The 16,371-nt window shown below is 36.7% G+C and overlaps 4 protein-coding genes and 1 non-coding gene across 7 annotated transcripts; 2 read left to right on the top strand and 3 right to left on the bottom strand.

Annotated features, from left to right (window-relative positions):
- Nucleotides 1–96: 96 nt before the first annotated feature.
- Nucleotides 97–2,657, bottom strand: LOC149932891 (Golgi to ER traffic protein 4 homolog). Its single transcript, XM_090155324.1, has 9 exons — nucleotides 2,427–2,657; nucleotides 2,088–2,166; nucleotides 1,948–2,029; nucleotides 1,725–1,889; nucleotides 1,516–1,654; nucleotides 1,259–1,399; nucleotides 1,115–1,190; nucleotides 976–1,048; nucleotides 97–913 (listed from the first exon to the last, which is right to left on the bottom strand). Exons 1-9 carry the CDS (start codon nucleotides 2,543–2,545, stop codon nucleotides 795–797), a joined length of 993 nt encoding a protein of 330 aa, XP_090011450.1. The 5' UTR covers nucleotides 2,546–2,657; the 3' UTR covers nucleotides 97–794.
- Nucleotides 2,658–2,789: 132 nt separating this feature from the next.
- Nucleotides 2,790–2,861, top strand: TRNAP-UGG (transfer RNA proline (anticodon UGG)). Its single transcript has one exon. It is a non-coding gene; the product is annotated as a tRNA-Pro (tRNA).
- Nucleotides 2,862–3,025: 164 nt separating this feature from the next.
- Nucleotides 3,026–4,253, bottom strand: LOC149932889 (glucose-induced degradation protein 4 homolog). The gene is made up of 5 exons (XM_090155623.1): nucleotides 3,960–4,253; nucleotides 3,720–3,887; nucleotides 3,548–3,649; nucleotides 3,355–3,485; nucleotides 3,026–3,283 (listed from the first exon to the last, which is right to left on the bottom strand). The coding sequence occupies exons 1-5, from the start codon at nucleotides 4,104–4,106 to the stop codon at nucleotides 3,220–3,222; spliced, it is 612 nt and encodes a 203-aa protein (XP_090011749.1). The 5' UTR covers nucleotides 4,107–4,253; the 3' UTR covers nucleotides 3,026–3,219.
- Nucleotides 4,254–4,637: 384 nt separating this feature from the next.
- Nucleotides 4,638–5,660, top strand: Bet3 (blocked early in transport 3). 2 transcript variants are annotated; one of them, XM_090156101.1, is made up of 6 exons: nucleotides 4,638–4,656; nucleotides 4,744–4,817; nucleotides 4,884–4,981; nucleotides 5,041–5,137; nucleotides 5,198–5,380; nucleotides 5,443–5,660. In XM_090156101.1, exons 2-6 carry the CDS (start codon nucleotides 4,779–4,781, stop codon nucleotides 5,560–5,562), a joined length of 537 nt encoding a protein of 178 aa, XP_090012227.1. In that variant the 5' UTR covers nucleotides 4,638–4,656; nucleotides 4,744–4,778; the 3' UTR covers nucleotides 5,563–5,660. The 2 variants fall into 2 exon arrangements, with proteins under 2 accessions (XP_090012227.1, XP_090012225.1); XM_090156099.1 differs by lacking the exon at nucleotides 4,638–4,656 and having other exon boundaries at nucleotides 4,664–4,817.
- A 7-nt stretch (nucleotides 5,661–5,667) lies between these two features.
- On the bottom strand, nucleotides 5,668–7,220 carry LOC149932887 (RWD domain-containing protein 1). 2 transcript variants are annotated; one of them, XM_090156097.1, is made up of 7 exons: nucleotides 7,131–7,220; nucleotides 6,819–6,939; nucleotides 6,544–6,627; nucleotides 6,351–6,478; nucleotides 6,092–6,235; nucleotides 5,901–6,030; nucleotides 5,668–5,837 (listed from the first exon to the last, which is right to left on the bottom strand). In XM_090156097.1, exons 2-7 carry the CDS (start codon nucleotides 6,889–6,891, stop codon nucleotides 5,689–5,691), a joined length of 708 nt encoding a protein of 235 aa, XP_090012223.1. In that variant the 5' UTR covers nucleotides 6,892–6,939; nucleotides 7,131–7,220; the 3' UTR covers nucleotides 5,668–5,688. The 2 variants fall into 2 exon arrangements, with proteins under 2 accessions (XP_090012223.1, XP_090012224.1); XM_090156098.1 differs by having other exon boundaries at nucleotides 7,004–7,185.
- Nucleotides 7,221–16,371: the final 9,151 nt, after the last annotated feature.

The raw sequence follows: 16,371 nt of genomic DNA, 5'->3' as shown, positions 1-16,371 counted from the left end.
TAGAGTGAACTGTCAGGTGAGTTACAACTCTAAATGATGGTAACTATGACAACCACAATCCAAACAAATCACAAAATTATATACAAAGTAATAAAATTTCTAATGTATAGAGTAGAAATTTTATTGAGCTTCTATTTTTACAAAATATGAAGAACAATAAAGTTAGATCGCCATATTTTAGTAGCAACCTAAACTTCGCGCATTTATTTACAATATATTTAATAAAGCTCTTTCAACAAATCGATTCTTAATAAAAAAAAAGTGACTGTAACTAATTAAATGGTCAAAAATAATAGGAAAAATATTAGTCCTGAAACCAAAAATCTCTTTTTCTCTATAAGTTAAAAGTATAGTGACTAACAATGAAGTGAAGGCAAGCTAAGTGTCCCGAGTTGATTCTACCATTTATCCAGACTTTACATTAGAAAGATATGAAAATAGCACATCAAATTTCTATAAAAGTCTTAAATAATTTTAGTTAATCTACATTTCCTCATAACAACGTTGTTTATCATGTAGGAAAAATTAAAGTGGAATACGTAATTAAAGGTTTCTTTAAAATTCAAATGTGACTAAATTTTAATACACGCTTAATAATCTTAACTTTCAAAACTTTTGATATCAATAGTTTGCACCAAGGAATTAAGATTAAAAAATAAACAGTTTTCGAAGTAACTTAAGTAACAAACTTTTAGGAAGCTACTTATATAAATTCTGTAATTAAAATTTTCCATCTCCCCCCATTTTGCTCGGGACAATTTTTATATTTATATGTTTAGTTTTTAGGAGTTATTTTAGTCCAACTCTTCATGTTGAACTGGCTGAAGAACGGGCTTTATTGTAGAAGGCCCAGGAACCTCTTCATTTTCATCATCATCATCTAAGCTTCCAATTAAAGATTGAATCAAATTACCTATTAAAAAAAAACAGTTTTTCAAGCAAAGATTTAATTTTAAAATTTATTGGAAAATTTACCAAACAATCCTCCTTGTTGTTGTTTCGGAGGTGGAGGTAAACCAAAGAACAACTGACCAATTCTATCAAGGTACTGAAGAAAGTATTATGTAAAATTAGAAAGAAAATTATTGTATTTTCATTAAGGAAATAAAATTACTTCATGATACATTGGGTCTCTGGTTATGGAAGGTTGATATTGTTCACATAAAACTGTGAATACAGCTAATTTACCTCTGTAATGAACGGAACCAATTTGTTAGAAAACATAATTAGAAAAATAAGTTATAAATTTGTTGCTTACTGTTCAAGAGCGGTTAATAGAAAATAGAGAAAATTTAAAAGGGGTAAAAGGAATGGCGGTCCACAACTGACTTCTGGATGTTTTTTCGTATACGAATAAAATACCACTGTGGCAGTAGATTTATTTTTAAGGCACAGGTATCTAAAAAAAAGTTATTTTCAAAGTTTTATAAATATCCTAAAATTAGCCTCAAATGGCTGATGTTGGCCGCTACTTGGCTCTATGTAAAATTAAAAGGTAAATTATTTAACACTTACTGAAAAACAGCCTGAGCGATAAATAGATCAACTTCACTTGGATAACCTTTTGTTATATGGTATTCAATAAGCATGCTGGCACAACTCGTACCATCAGCAGATCGTAGAAAATGATACCTAGATTGTGCGAAGCTTTTTTCTGAAGATAAAATGTACATAGTTTCAATGGCACGGTGATTGGTAATTATGTTAAGTGATAATATCGAGACCTTTCCATAATGACAGAGCAACTAACTGGTGTAACCTTGGATGACCAGATGGATAAACACTTTCTCCAGACTCTGTATGAGCTGACCAACGAATTGCAGCATTCAAAAATGCATTCCTTTCTATAGAATCAGATTCCATAATGCTATAGAGGCGGCCTAATTTGTCTGGAAGATTCAAAGCATTAGTTAAAATTCTTAAGCCTCTATTACAAATTTTATTTACCTATGTATTCATCAGTAACCTGGGACCCTGATTTCACAAGTACATCAACTAACAAATTTGCTAAGTCAGAGCCACTTGCCATCTAAAGACAAAACACTTATGGTTATCTTTGTCTCACATCTTTCATGTTGATATTTTACTTGGTTATGTTTAATGAATAGAACCGCACCATCATAAAGCAATTCTAATACCTCACCATATTTCTTCTGACTAAAATACCTATTTTGAGAAATCACAATCAATTATTGCTGTTGAAAGTTTTATGGTAAATGGACGAGTTCAAGAATAAATGAAAGAGGAATCGTTAAGTTCACATAAAGGCTCAAACATTTTTACTTAAGCACCAAAAATTGTCAGACAATTAAGTGGGGATGAATCACAGAATCAGAAAGGAAAAAGATAACTAAGGCTTAAGTTAAATCATCGTATGTTTCAACTCTTGTAAAAAGGTATTTTTAAACAATAAAATGAATTCTAACCTGAAGTATAATGTTCTATACATTTGATGCGCTTCATAGTAATTCCCATTTTCAACGCTAGCTTTTAATTTTCCTAAAACTCTATCCAATCCTTGTCCTCTCGTTGTTTTAGACTCCATCACGTTTTTAACTCGGGAATTCTCAATAAGCAGTCGTGTACTTTAATCAAACTGCAACTAACCAATCCAAAGGGAAATGCGCAGATTATAGCGTCGACAGAGAAGCAAAGTTAGTAGATATCCAACGCCAAATAAAAAAAGGCACAACAACCTTGTATTTTATGGACTGGTAAGATATTTACGTCATCGAACAAAACGCCATCTTCATGATGTTTTAAATATATTTAGTGACTACCATGTTCGTGGCTCAGTGGTCTAGGGGTATGATTCTCGCTTTGGGTGCGAGAGGTCCCGGGTTCAAATCCCGGCTGGGCCCTCAATAATAATTTTTGATCGTTTTTCCAAATTTCTTTTATTAAAAATATATCATAATATTTCCACAGGTCTAAAAAAAGGAAAACTTAAAGAATAAATAATTTAAAGAAAAAATATTTCGCATAAAATCTATAATGAAATGAAAAATTAAATTTGAAAACAAAAATTCTTTAAAGAAATTTTTTTCAGATATCAAAATTTCATATCCAAAGATATTAGTAAAAATTTTAGTAGTTAAATGGCCCACATGAGCCTACTGTTCAATGACATTTCATTACAAATCAATATTCACAGATATCAAATTGTTTTGTTAAAAAAAAGACCATTATGAGAAATTAAAAACAATTTAAATTAAAGTTTTATCGAAATTCGTAGATCTGTATGCTGTGTTCTGGCACATGAGTTAGATTTAATGACTGGTACCTTAATAAATAGTTATTATGAAACAAAAGTTAAGAATTGAACACCATAGTAAACTTTCCAACGAAACATACCATTCCGAGCTTCGATGATAGTAATAACCTTCAATCGTGGCTGTAGATTTTTGGAAGCAAATATAATAAAATCCAGCGAAGGAGGCACCATTTATATCTTTGATCGTATGATCAGGAACTAAAAAATGCTCCTAAGAAAAAGTAAGCTTGTTATTAATAAAATGTACTTAATAATAAGTGTGATAAACTGTACCTTCCACCTCATAAAAACATAATCTGTATTGTTTAGTTCGTCATAATTAAAGGAATCTGTATTGAAAGTTTTGGCATACTGATAAAATGAGAGAAATTTTCCCTATTAAATAAAAAAATCAGAAAATAAGTCACACTGTAAAAATTCAGCAAATAACAATTATTTAGCTAACCCAGTGCTTTCGATCAACCTCTTCGTCAGCATCCCACTTTCTTGTCAAAAAAGGATATTTCTTACTAATTATTTCACCATCAAAGAATGTCGTTAGTGTTGGATATTCTTCCGTCAAGCCTTTAATCTTTAAGTAGCCACATAAATAAGAATTTGATTCATCTACATGCTAATAATACAGAGATCAGTTAATCCATGGAAGAATTCAATGCTTCGACAATCGGAACCAGCAAAGGCTTACTTGTAAAACAACTTCGACATCGTAACAGTTGCCTTTACTCTTTTGATGACCCTGAAACCTAGAACCATTGTAAAGCAAAGATCTTGTGACTCCTGGTTGTTTTGAATTTGCTGGAGGTGGTGGAATAATTTCGGCTCTTACTGGCATATTTTGATTAAAATAAATAATAGGATCAAGAAAAATTAAAATGGCTTCCTCGGAACTAGCTGTGAACTAATTTATTGCATTGGTCATTGGTCAAATTGAACTGCTTTCCGTTACGTCATAAAGTGACATAAAATAGCGTGGTTTTACCATTTAGTTGCGAGCCACAATTTTTACCTGCTGTGGCTGGGGTCTTATGGAACACTTTCTTGAAATCATGTACGAACCGAAACAGTATCATTAGTTGGTGGCGACACCTATCTTTCAAAGAAAATATAATTTTTTTAAATGTCGTCTGCTTTTACTCGTTTCACGCTACTGGTGGAAAGCGCCACTGACTTAAATTATTATCATTGGTAACTTGCGGTAGATGACGCCACCGAGTAATGATAACTGTTTTGCTTCGTATGGGATTTCAAAAAAGTGCCCCAGCCAGCAAATCTAAATTTTGGCTCTAGAAGTACTATATTCCGAACTCAATGCGTTTTAGTTTATAAAAGAGCGACATCTTTTTTCTAACCCAGCGAAATTGCTTGGAAAAACACCCCTAGATGTCACAGTTTATCATGTTGTTATAGGTCACGACCATAGACTCTGAATTTATATTGCACTAAAAACTAATTTAATTTAATTATTTAAGATTTGATCTATTAAGTAAATACCAAAAAATATATAATGTCAAGGCAGACGAGAGTGACAGATTCCAAACGAGTTGTAAGTATAAGCCTTGAAACTCACAAGACAATACCATTGGTCCTCTCATACCTTCTATAATTACAGAATTCGGAGCTATTTACTCTCACATATGGAGCTCTAGTTGCCCAAATTCTAAAGGACTATGAAAACGACGACGACGTTAACAAGCAGCTTGATCGAATGTATGATACTAAACCAGCTGAAATCAATAAAAAGTGCTAAATCTTAAAAATTTCCTTAGGGGATATAATATGGGCCTTCGGCTAATAGAAGATTTTCTTGCAAGAACAAATTCAGGAAAATGCACAGATTTCAGAGATACTGCTGATAAAGTTCAAGTAAAAAATTTCCAGGCATTTTAGAGACAGCTCAATAACTTTATATTACTTTTATTTTAGCTGGCTTTTAAGCTCTATCTGGGTGTAAACCCAACAATCACAAACTGGAGTCCAGCTGCTGATGAATTTTCACTAATATTAGAGACAAACCCTTTAGCAGAGTTTGTTGAGCTACCCGAAGGTCACAGCAACCTCAAATACTCAAACATTTTAGCTGGAGTCATTAGAGGGGCTCTAGAAATGGTAAACCGTAGTTTTCAACCCTTTTGCAGATTAAACCAAGTTTTGAGTAAATTTTATTCAAGGTGCAAATGGAAGTTATAGTTTGGTTTATGCAAGATCAACTCCGTGGAGACAGTGTTACTGAGATTAAAGTAAAATTTGTGAGGAAACTGGAAGATGCGGTGCCAGCTGGTGAAGATTAGCGGTTTATCATCGTACGGTTTCACATTCCATACCCATCTCCAAAATATAAGTTATATAACAGTTCTTGAATAAAAATGTATTAACAATTTACTATAAACATTGTACATATATCACCCACAATATATTTAATCTTCAATTTCAATATCTAAGTCTAAGTCTAATCCATCCAACTCTTGGAATAAAGATTCATCCACTTTAACTTCCTCTTCACCTTCTTGAAGAAATTGTAAATCAGATTCATTCAGGGTTTTATCATTTTCAAATAATTCCCTCCCTACAGATTAAAAAAATACATTAGTGAATTACCAAAAAAAACTCACACATAGGTGAAATTTACCTGAAAGTTTTTTATCTGTGCCTTTTTCTAACCTGCTTTGAATTTTTTTAATTTCTGCCAATTCCGCATCAAAATTAGCTTTCCAAGCTAAGAAGCTTTCAACTGTAACTTTGACTCCATCAAATTTTTTCTGTATAATAATAATAATGATTATTAGTACTTCAAAAGCCATAGAGAAAATAAACTCTAACCAATTCTTCTTCCTCCTCTTTTAATTTTCTGTTTTCTTCTTCCAGAACCTTATTCTTTTTAGTATTTTCAGCATGTTCTTTTAACCAATCAATTGCAAATGAAACCAAAGTAAATACCATTACTATTCCTAAGTTATTAGATCCCTGAAATATTAAAAATTTTGTGGGTATAAATAAATTGGCAAGTTGGATTTTCAATAAATATTACGAATTTAAATAATTTTGAAAACTTATTAATAAACAAAGAAATAAATCAAACTTCTTCACGTAGAAGTAGCAAAAGTTTTTCTTCATCTTCTTCATCCAAATTTTCCGAAGACTCAATTTCAATGAGTGGCAGTTTGTCTGGATAGTGCTCTACATATGTAAATTTAATAACAACAGCCACTAAAAAGAAAAAGTAGCCTTAATACGCCACACCATGATCAAGGAATAACAATGTGAATGCGTACTTGAATCACACTCATCAGTTTCTTCGTGACTCTCATCCGATTGAATGGACACGGTAAACTCATGATACGGTTCTGTTTCCAATACTGCAAATTGATATTTTTTTTTTTTAAAAAAGAATAATTTTGTGACCAATAATATCTTCTATTTATGTAAGAACAAACTGATTGCTAGGCTGTAGCATGGGCCAAATAATGATAAATAATTTATCATTATTTGGCCCATGGCTGTAGTTAGCTTGTAAGCAAATCCTACAAGAAAATTATAAGAAAATTACCTTCTATTTCAGATGGGAAAATTGCTTCTAACGCTTCAATTTCATTTCGTTGCTCTTCTCTGTAATCTGTCATAGTTATTGTGCAGTACAAAAGCACACTTAAGCGGCTTTAAACTTTTAACTGTAAAAATATACATAATGACATTAATATGAACCAAAATCCCACCTATTTGGAAGTATTATACCAAAACCGAAGCTTAGCTTCGTAATACAATAGAAAAAGCCTATATTTTTAGATCACGTTTAATTTTTCAATGTTATTCTTCAGTTTAATTATTGAAATATTTATCTTAAACGAATTTCGTAAATTACGTTTGTCCCCAGACTCCTGGCCAGTGAAACGGTGAAAGACACGAGCTCGAAGCCTCGAACGGGAAAAAAAGCAGACGACTATTGCAGTGTTACCAGAGATCCTGGCATATATCTAGGTGCTGTGTTTGTTGCATAGAAATCTTATAACATAGAATGATTCAGTTTAAAAGGTTTAAAGGTTTTTATTGCCGTAGTTGAACTACACTCTTTTTGAACAGAGCGGCTCCTTGCGGAGCTCAGCGAGAATTAAAAACAACAAAATAAAAAACACATGTAAATAAACTTTGAAAAAATCACAAATATAGCACTGTACTGGAGTAGGGGGGTTACTGACTAGCATTGCAACTCAAGTTTGTCCTTCGCCAAGCTAGTTTTAGTCTGTTCCAGTAGCACAGTATATGGGAGACTACACCATGGTCCCAAGGGTCCTCCTTTAAACCGAGTAGAGATTCCAGGGGTTTTCCTTTATTTGCCACCCTCCAGATGCGAATATCCTCATTCCAATTACATTTTCGGAGGTTTCGTCATTATCAGCCAATCACGATTCAAAGAGTGACTACGGCAACGATTCGTTGCCATCTAGTTTGAGTTACTGAAAATAATAATTCGATTATGGATTACGTCACCTTAAGAATCCGCATTTGATTGGCCCACGTCAATCGAGTCACGCCCCCTGCACGCGCTCAAGTGAGCGCGTGCATAGGGCCGTGAACGAGTTTAATGTATTTTTGAAACATGGTAGACTGTTTCTTTACTCGTAAAGATTTTTCTCTTATATGCAAACGTTTTGGATAACTATTGCGTTGTTTGTAATTGTTATGGCTCCTCGATGTTTCATTTCCACATGCACAAAACGATTTGCGGTGGACGGTAATGTGTCGTTGTACAGGTAAAAGTTTGGGTTTCCATAAGCCTCGGGGCTATTTGAAATGTTAACAAACGGCGGGCTTTCAAATTGATGATTTGGTAAAAATTACTTCAGGAAGTTCAGTAAGCCTAGTCACGGCCAACTTTTATTTCTCGCGCATCTCTCACGCTACAGCGGCCATCTCATTCGTTGACGTTTCTGTGTTAACCTATGAGCAAAAGATGTGTATGACGTCAGCGCCCCTAGCGGATTATTATTTTTAGTATAGTTTTTACATTGAAGACAATATAACAACCGAGCGTGGCGCTGACCTCCTACACATTATAGTACAGTTTATAGGGGGAAAATCCTTGCTCGCGGAATTTCTACGAATATGTTGGCCGTAGTAGGGCGAACAGCGCGTGATCAAAGTTGGCCGTGGCCTAGTGGAACAACAACTCAGGACTATAATTACTGCAATATCCGTTTTTTTTAAAACACTTTATTTAACATTGTAAATATCGGTCTTCGTTGAGTACTATCTCTTATGTTGTTTAACAGTGGAATGTTGAATTTAAGCAGAGTGCGAGACATTTATCTTAGCTAAGCTTCTAAGAGAAAAAGCATATTATTAAATAGAAGGTAAAGTTTTGAAAAATAAGACAATTATCAGTGTGATTGTTGCTGTTTAATTCAATGACTGTCGTAAATTCGTCATAAGTGTCATTCTTTAGGGTAATGTATTTTTTCTGGTATATAATTACTCTTTCATAAGGTTTTTGTTTATCTAAGTTTTTACAAACATAAAAATAAATATAATATTACTTACTTTAAATGTGAAATAACCTTTAAATACAAAGGTTAATACTAAGGACCTTCAGTCACTGCTTCTCCCAAAACTGCCATTGACATTGCCTGCTATTTTAAAAGTTAGGCCTATGTCAGGCCTAGGCTTAAATATTTCCAAAGCGAACCTAAACGAAATCTTATTTATCTTCCTCACAATGGCATTTAAATATTCCTTATAATAAGTAAATATGAAAACAAAACTAAAAGTTCAAAAAATCTTAACACTATTATTAAATAAAAATTCAAAAACGTTGAAGTGGTTCATGTGAAAAACTCCAGCAAAAACCTATGGGAATTCTGCGAGCTTGGATCGGATGGATCCTGTAAAAATTGTCTGAGCTTCTACTATTTTTAACCGCCATGTTATGGCGCTAGCGGCTTGCCGTAGTCAATGAATAGCCGCTGATTGGCTGAAGCTTAAGCAAAGACTATATAATCATTAGTCGTTGTTACAAAATGTCTTGGCGTCAGGTTCTCCCGTAGACGGGAGCATTCTAGGTAGGAGTATAAGATTTCTATGGTTTGTTGCTCCTAGCATATAGAGACATAGAAATCTTATGCTCCTACCTAGAATCAAAGATAATTTAAACTCGTACCCTAGATTCGAAATCACTCTCTCGCGCATTGCCGATAGCGTTTACCCACTTCCCACTGGAACTCAGAAAAAATTCGCTCCATGGTTTGCGCCTTACCGCAACCGATGGAGCCAGATTTTTCTGAGGTCACGTGCCGGAAAATTGTAAACGTAACAAAACCGTCAATGGGAAAGCTCTCAGTATTCGAATCTAGGGTACGAGTTTAAATTATCTTTGCTAGAATGCTCCGGTCTACGGGAGAACCTGACGCCAGGACATTTTGTAGCAACGACTAATGATTATATAGTCTTTGCTTAAGCTTCAGCCAATCAGCGGCCATTCATTGACTACGGCAAGCCGCTAGCGCCATAACATGGCGGTTAAAATTAGTAGAAGCTCAGACGATTCTTACAGCTTGGAGGAGAGAAGGGGTTCCTGGAGGGAAAAATATAATACCAAGAACGTATATATGTATAAGAACGTTGAACAAAAGGCATCGCTTGGACCGTGATTTAATCGGTTTCAGAATAACTCCGCTCTAAAATCCACGTGCAGCGCGCGCTTGAGCTAGAAACGGTTTAACCTTTAGCGCGTGCCGCACGCGGTTTTTTGGGCGGAGTTATTCTTTAACCGATTGCATCATGGCACCAGGCGCCAATTTGAACGTTCAACGTTCTTATACATATATACGTTCTTGATAATACAAAGAGCATAGGTGATAGGTACCGAGCGCGGGACAGGGGGAAGGCAGGGGGCGGTATTTTTTGGTCGGACCCTAGGGCTTTAGTAGCATCTAGAGGTGAATAAATTTATTAAAAAATTCGAATTAGTCGTCTGCACATTTGGAAGATGTTTTTAGATCACACAAGGCTTAGGAATGCCCAACGGTCTTTTATGCGTTAGCTTAAATATTAAAACTTTTACAATTAATTCATTATTATGGTAAAGTACTGTTGTTATATAGATTGTAGAAGTGATTCAAGATTTCACAAGTATATAACTTTTTATCCAGTACCTAAACGCGGAAAGAGAAATGCTTAGTTAGAGCTCACCCAAAAATGGATTTTTAGTATTAACCGAAACTCCATTACTGCATCAGGGCATTGCAGAAACCTAATACTCTTTAATTATGGCTGGAGCCAAGATATTTTTTATTTCAGGCTATTTTTACGACGTTGGTTTTTCAGGTGACGACAATTAGATTTGATTTCTGCAAATGGCTAATAACCATATCTTATGAGAACCCAAATTTCATCAATCAAATGCTGGTGACCGACGAGTGTTCCTTTGGGAGAGATTGGCCTTTCAACCATCAAAACACCCACATGTGGTGTGACGAAAATCCTCACTGGGGCTTTCCTCACCATCATCAACCACTCCGACTGAATGTTTGGGCGGGTTTGCTCGGGGATCGAGTTATTGGCCCATTTTTCCTGCCAGCTCGTCTTAACGGACAACGCTAATTGGCGCTTTTGCAGAACGAAATAGCAGAAGCTTAAGAAGATATTCCGCTGGAAGCTTACAGACAGATGTGGTAACAACATGACGGCGCACCACCCCACGTACCTAGATGTGTAGTGGAGCATCTTAACAACGAGTTCCCTCAGCGTTGGGTTGGCAGGAACGGTCACGTTCGATGGCCTCCATTCAGAACATCGAAGATTTGCGTCACCGAATCATTGCAGCCTTCGAACTTGTCATTCCTGATATGATCAAACGCTCGTTTCAAAACATGCTTCATCGTGCCCAAACATGTATCGTGGCAAACGGAGGTATCATAGAACTTCACTTGTAAAATTCTTATGTTTATTCGAATAAAATGTTCATTTAAATCTTTTAGACATTTCTTTCATTTACGTACAAAAATGCGAAGGCTATTGGCCCCTATGGACAGCTTTTTTTTCATCAGCTCATATCTTCGTGAAAAAGTGTTATTTTCCATTGAAACCAATTCCTTTGAACATTTTCGACAGCACTCTACAACTTTCTCATTGAAACGTTTTTTTCTAGCACCTACCGGGAAAAATAGTTTTTACAAAAACCCGAAATTATTTCCGATGTTTCTGAAATTTAGAATTTAGTATTTAGCCGGGAGTAGTGGCGTATTCCTGTAATCCCAAGCGTCTGGGAGGCAGAGTTTGTGGATGGCCGTTTGAGGACGACCACCGATCCCCCAACGGGTGGTCGGGATACTTCCGGCACGGGTGTCCCACCCCTGTCCCCAAGTATCCCCCCGTTGGCGTGGCCTTTACACCCCTGATTAATCGCATAGCGGTTAGTGGACTGTATTGTCCCATCTACTAAAAAAAAATATACCATTTAAAGCGATCCCACTCTAGAAATACTACCCTGAAAATTTCGCAACTCTAGCTCTTGCAGTTTCTGAAAACAATGCCCAGTCAGAGCAATTCAAAACACCCTGTATTTAAAACCAGTTTAATAAGAATTAAAAAAAATATTCAAAAAGACTGACAATCATTTAGACCTGTAATAGCAGAAGTTTATAATAATTTAATAGTAAACGCCCTAGGGGGGGTATAATAGAAGTTCTGATCAAAGATATTGGCGCCCTTAGCTTTTACCGCCCGGTGCGCCTTTTGATACCCAGTCCGGGCCTGGTTTTACTTCTGTTATCTAGGTGAGCGCGACTGTTTTATGGCGGAGCTATCGGTTTCCACGATGCGAGGAAAGAGCCGTGTCCATAATTTTTCTTCACCTGCCGGAAGGAGTGAAAAGAGTCTCAGCTCAACCCAAGAAAATACCACCATTTCCTCTCCACCTCCTTTCTCCGTAAATAAAAGAAACGAATCAATTGGATGTATTTTCTATGTGCTCCTAGATTTTCAAAAAAGTTATTTCTATTGCACATGGAAATAACCGTTATGATACTTCTCTGATTTCTACCCTTGACTCCGCCGTTATGATACTTCTCTGATTTCTACCCTTGACTCCGCCGTTTGCAGTCCTTGTATAAGGAAAATAATGGAGTAGAGCCAGAGTAAACTTCGAGTAACGCGAGTGTAAACTTCGAGTAATGCGAGTGTTAACTTCGAGTAATGCGAGTGTAAACTTCGAGTAACGCGAGTGTAAACTTCGAGTAATGCGAGTGTTAACTTCGAGTAATGCGAGTGTAAACTTCGAGTAACGCGAGTGTAAACTTCGAGATGAGAATAATTTATATTCGTCGACGTTTCGATGTAAAAATAAATCCGATTCGGCGTTTCGATGTAAAGAAATCAATTCGGCGTTTCGATGTAAAAAAAACTCGATTCGCGGTTTCGATTTAAAAAAAACTCGATTCGGCGTTTCGATGTAAAAATAAATGCGATTCGCGGTTTCGATGTAAAAAAAACTCGATTCGGCGTTTCGACATATAAACTTGTTAATTTGAGAAGTTTGTCCTGGATGGCATGCCATACTTTTCATTAATAACAACATTGCAATAGAACGCCATCTATCCTTCCTTTGTTTACATCAAATGACAGTTGATTTTCAAAAAGGCATAATGTATTTCATTTCACCACGCGTCGATGGCGCCACGTAATCTGCCCATCTCATGGCTTCCTACATTGGCGAAAATGGGGTCGGCACTCGCGGTCAACTTCGCCAGATACAATAGTGCCTCTATTTCTTTTCTATATCTATGGTGCTAACACGCGACTACTATCACCACCTATCGGAATAATGTTTATATTGCGGAAATACGTCCTTTTCGGAATAAAATTTAAAAAAACCACGTGACTGGAAGGTCTATGGCGGGAGAGATAGTAATATTTTAAACACCGCTAGATGGCGCCCAAGAATCCGGAGATTACTTCGATGGCTTGGACTAACCGCAAACAAATAAAAAACAGAGACGACGTAGGCCACCAAACACCTCCTAGACAGGTGGTGGTCGCTCCGCAAACCTAATAATCGACCAACGTGGTGACACACACCATGTACCCCCACTGCGCCCCTTATACGAAAGTTTAAGTGAGCCTCCCTGATTTAAAAGGAACCAAATTCGGAGTGGAAAAGTGAACTGAACTGCTGGAATTTGTTTATCATTAGCGAGGTGCTTAGGTCGCAAGCTGAAGTGCGAGCCGATTTCACTTCGGGGCCAGGTGTATTTAGTTCAAAGAGGCCAGTTACATTTGAAAAATATTCAGTTTCCAATGCGGAACTGCGAGCCAATGAGACCGATTTAGAAAAAAATGACGTTAGAGAAGTAAAGAAAATTGCCACAGGAGAAAGAAAAAAGATTAAAGCTAGAGAAAGGTACGCTGCCAAAAAACTGGATACTCAATTCCAGAAAAGAGAAAACCTTAAGAAACGCCCGGCCTAATACGCAGCCCGAAAACGGAGGCGTCTTGATTTTACTTCGGGGTCAGGTGTACCTAATGCTCAGTTTGAAGATCCTACTTCGGCACCAGTAGCATCAAGCTCAAGGGGGCCAGTTGCACTTGAAATATTTTCCGGTTCCAATGCAGAAATGCAAGCCAAGGAGAACGTGGCCAGGGCGGCGCTTAGGTCCCAACCTGAACTGCGACCCAAGGATAACGCGGCCAGGGCGGTGCTTCAAATACCATTTGTGCCGGCACGGAATTAATATAGGAAAACGCTGCAATTTAAATTACTTGAGTTGGTTGAACTATATTTTTTTAAAGAAAAGCGCACTAACTCCTCCCGGCCACCCGATGTATTCCTGTAAATCCCGCCATGGATTCGCTAAACGCGGAGAGGTCGAACTCGTCATTTCACGTTCACTGAACGGTATTAAAAAAAATAGTTTTAGAAGTCTCCCGAACGAAGCCCAAAGGGTCAAACCCTTCCCAGAATGGGTAAGCTCGCGTAGAATGTCCAAACTTAAATAGGAATAATCCGGATTCCGGAAACACCTTATCGATTATCACACCTTCCCCTGTAGCAAATCGGAGTCGGGCCGACGTCGGCGGGAGACCCCATTCGCGGAGTCGGGTGGACGTTGGCCCACTGCACTATTTAATTTCGAAATGTCCTACTTGATTTAGGGTCGGCCCGACGTCGTATGTTCGACTTCTGCCGACTTTAAATGTTCGTCGTATGTACTCCGAAACATCGGTGGGCCGGTATGGCAAAGTAGGGTCGGGCCGACGTCGACGATCAAGATAAATACCCAAAATTACCGACGTCATCCCGACTAAGAATGTACTGTATAATTACGTCGAAACGACGGCGGCCCGACACCGTCAGGTAGTCACGCCGACTTCCTTTTTGATATTTTATATGACTGAAAATGACCACGTAAAGTCATAAATATAGCTATATAAATAGCTATATACATGTATGTAATTGGTGATGTCCCATGAACGGGAGTGAAGCAATGAATTTCTTTCCGTCGGAAAGCTCTTGAATCTAGGGTACAGAGTTCTATGGTTTTTGGGGCTTAGTAAAACTAACAAGTAATTCTTCATTAAAAATATCTTACCCTAACATATTTAGCTATACGAATGTAACCTACTTGAGTTGAGAGATCTTTTAATAAGGAAAAATTCTCAGATTGATTATATGATCTTTTTCGAAAAAATATAATACAGAATAGATGTTATTTTAAAAATATTTCAATTTGTTTTATTAAATCGCAAAAGTTTCACAGTTTTGAGCGATTAATTGGCAAATAAAATGTCGGATGTAAGTCGGCCGTTGGTTGGGCCATAAATGTGTAAGGTCTTTTTCAAGTCACGACAGCTATAACAATTCAAGGTCGGATTCTAAATAGTTCCAATGCTAAGACTTTTAGAGTCGGCAAGTGGTCCAAAATGTTGAGTCGCCATACCGACTTTAAAACGACCAGAAACGTTTTTACAGGGTACCTATTATCTCACAAACGTTTAGTACTTTTAGAGTCGGTATTTGGACCAGGACCGATAAGCTACTTTTCGACCAAAGATCGACTTTAAATCGACTCTTCGTGCTACAGGGTAAGTCTTATTTTCGACCCAAAAAGTACTTAATGGTGTTAGAACCAAACGAGTGGTGTTTAAGAATTAAAGAAAAATAAGTCAGTTGAAAAGTATGAAGATAAAGATTTTTAGTCATTTTGTCGATCACGGTGTTCGCCAGCTCATTTTATCTTTAATCTTGTACAAGATTAAAGTAAAGCAATTTGACAATGCATATCACTTTTTCAATAAATTTTATTTAAAAATAAACAAAATATTACAAGCTAGCACTGCTGTATATTTTATTGATTTAATCGTTTATCTATATACGTATTCAAAACGTTAGCACAGTATTTTTGGTAATATTTTGGTTCATGAAACCGATAAGATGCCCAAAATCTCAATTATCAGAAAACAGTGTAAGGTCTTTTTTAAGTCGGAAATTGCACTATAAATTTCGGTCGGCACCCTGACTAAGAAAAGTCTGAAATACGTACATATATTTTTTTAAAGATTAAGACTTTTTAGGTCGGCCTTTGGTCATGGACCTAAAACGACTTTTCAACCCAAGACCGACCTGTAACCGACTCCCGTGTGTTACAGTGGTCGCCACCCTGAAAAACGTACGTATATTTTTTTATTCGAAAAAGATTAAAACTTTGTGGGTCGGTTTTTGGTCATGGACCTAAAACCGACTTTTCGACCAAAGACCGACCCGTAACCGACTCCCGTGTGCTACAGCTAGGGGCCCCTGTAGCAAATTAGAGTCGGGCCGACGTCGGCAAAAGGTACTAAACACTAAAGTCGGCCAACGGTCGGCCGACCTTTGGATTTAGGGTCCAAATAGACCTAAGAACCGACTGCGAAACGACGTCATCCCGACTTAGAATGTACTGGATAATTACGTCGAAACGACTTACTTTTTGATATTTTAAGTGACTGAAGATGACCAAATAGAACCGTAAATATAGCTATATAAATAGCTATATACATGTATGTAGTTGGTCAAGTCCCATGAACGGGAGTGAAACAATGAGTTTATTTATGTCAATCGGAAAGATCTTGAA

The sequence above is a fragment of the Leiobunum rupestre genome, chromosome 8 (assembly GCF_980474605.1).
Source record: "Leiobunum rupestre chromosome 8, qqLeiRupe1.1.hap1, whole genome shotgun sequence".
Classification (NCBI taxonomy): Eukaryota; Metazoa; Arthropoda; class Arachnida; order Opiliones; family Sclerosomatidae; genus Leiobunum; species Leiobunum rupestre.
Note: the sequence above shows the minus strand (reverse complement) of the source record. Positions and strands in the feature narration are given on the sequence as shown.

Coding starts and splice junctions, on each gene's coding strand:
- LOC149932891 (XM_090155324.1), bottom strand. CDS start 2,545: ATGGAGTCTAAAACAACGAGAGGACAAGGATTGGATAGAGTTTTAGGA. Junction 1,400..1,515: donor ATCGCTCAGGCTGTTTTTCA/GTAAGTGTTAAA, acceptor ACTTTTTTTTAG/ATACCTGTGCCTTAAAAATA. Junction 1,191..1,258: donor CTATTAACCGCTCTTGAACA/GTAAGCAACAAA, acceptor CGTTCATTACAG/AGGTAAATTAGCTGTATTCA.
- LOC149932889 (XM_090155623.1), bottom strand. CDS start 4,106: ATGCCAGTAAGAGCCGAAATTATTCCACCACCTCCAGCAAATTCAAAA. Junction 3,650..3,719: donor AGGTTGATCGAAAGCACTGG/GTTAGCTAAATA, acceptor TTTATTTAATAG/GGAAAATTTCTCTCATTTTA. Junction 3,284..3,354: donor TATCATCGAAGCTCGGAATG/GTATGTTTCGTT, acceptor CTATTTATTAAG/GTACCAGTCATTAAATCTAA.
- Bet3 (XM_090156101.1), top strand. CDS start 4,779: ATGTCAAGGCAGACGAGAGTGACAGATTCCAAACGAGTT. Junction 4,982..5,040: donor AACAAGCAGCTTGATCGAAT/GTATGATACTAA, acceptor AAATTTCCTTAG/GGGATATAATATGGGCCTTC. Junction 5,381..5,442: donor TTAGAGGGGCTCTAGAAATG/GTAAACCGTAGT, acceptor ATTTTATTCAAG/GTGCAAATGGAAGTTATAGT.
- LOC149932887 (XM_090156097.1), bottom strand. CDS start 6,891: ATGACAGATTACAGAGAAGAGCAACGAAATGAAATTGAAGCGTTAGAA. Junction 6,479..6,543: donor AACTGATGAGTGTGATTCAA/GTACGCATTCAC, acceptor TTTTCTTTTTAG/TGGCTGTTGTTATTAAATTT. Junction 6,031..6,091: donor AAGAGGAGGAAGAAGAATTG/GTTAGAGTTTAT, acceptor ATTATTATACAG/AAAAAATTTGATGGAGTCAA.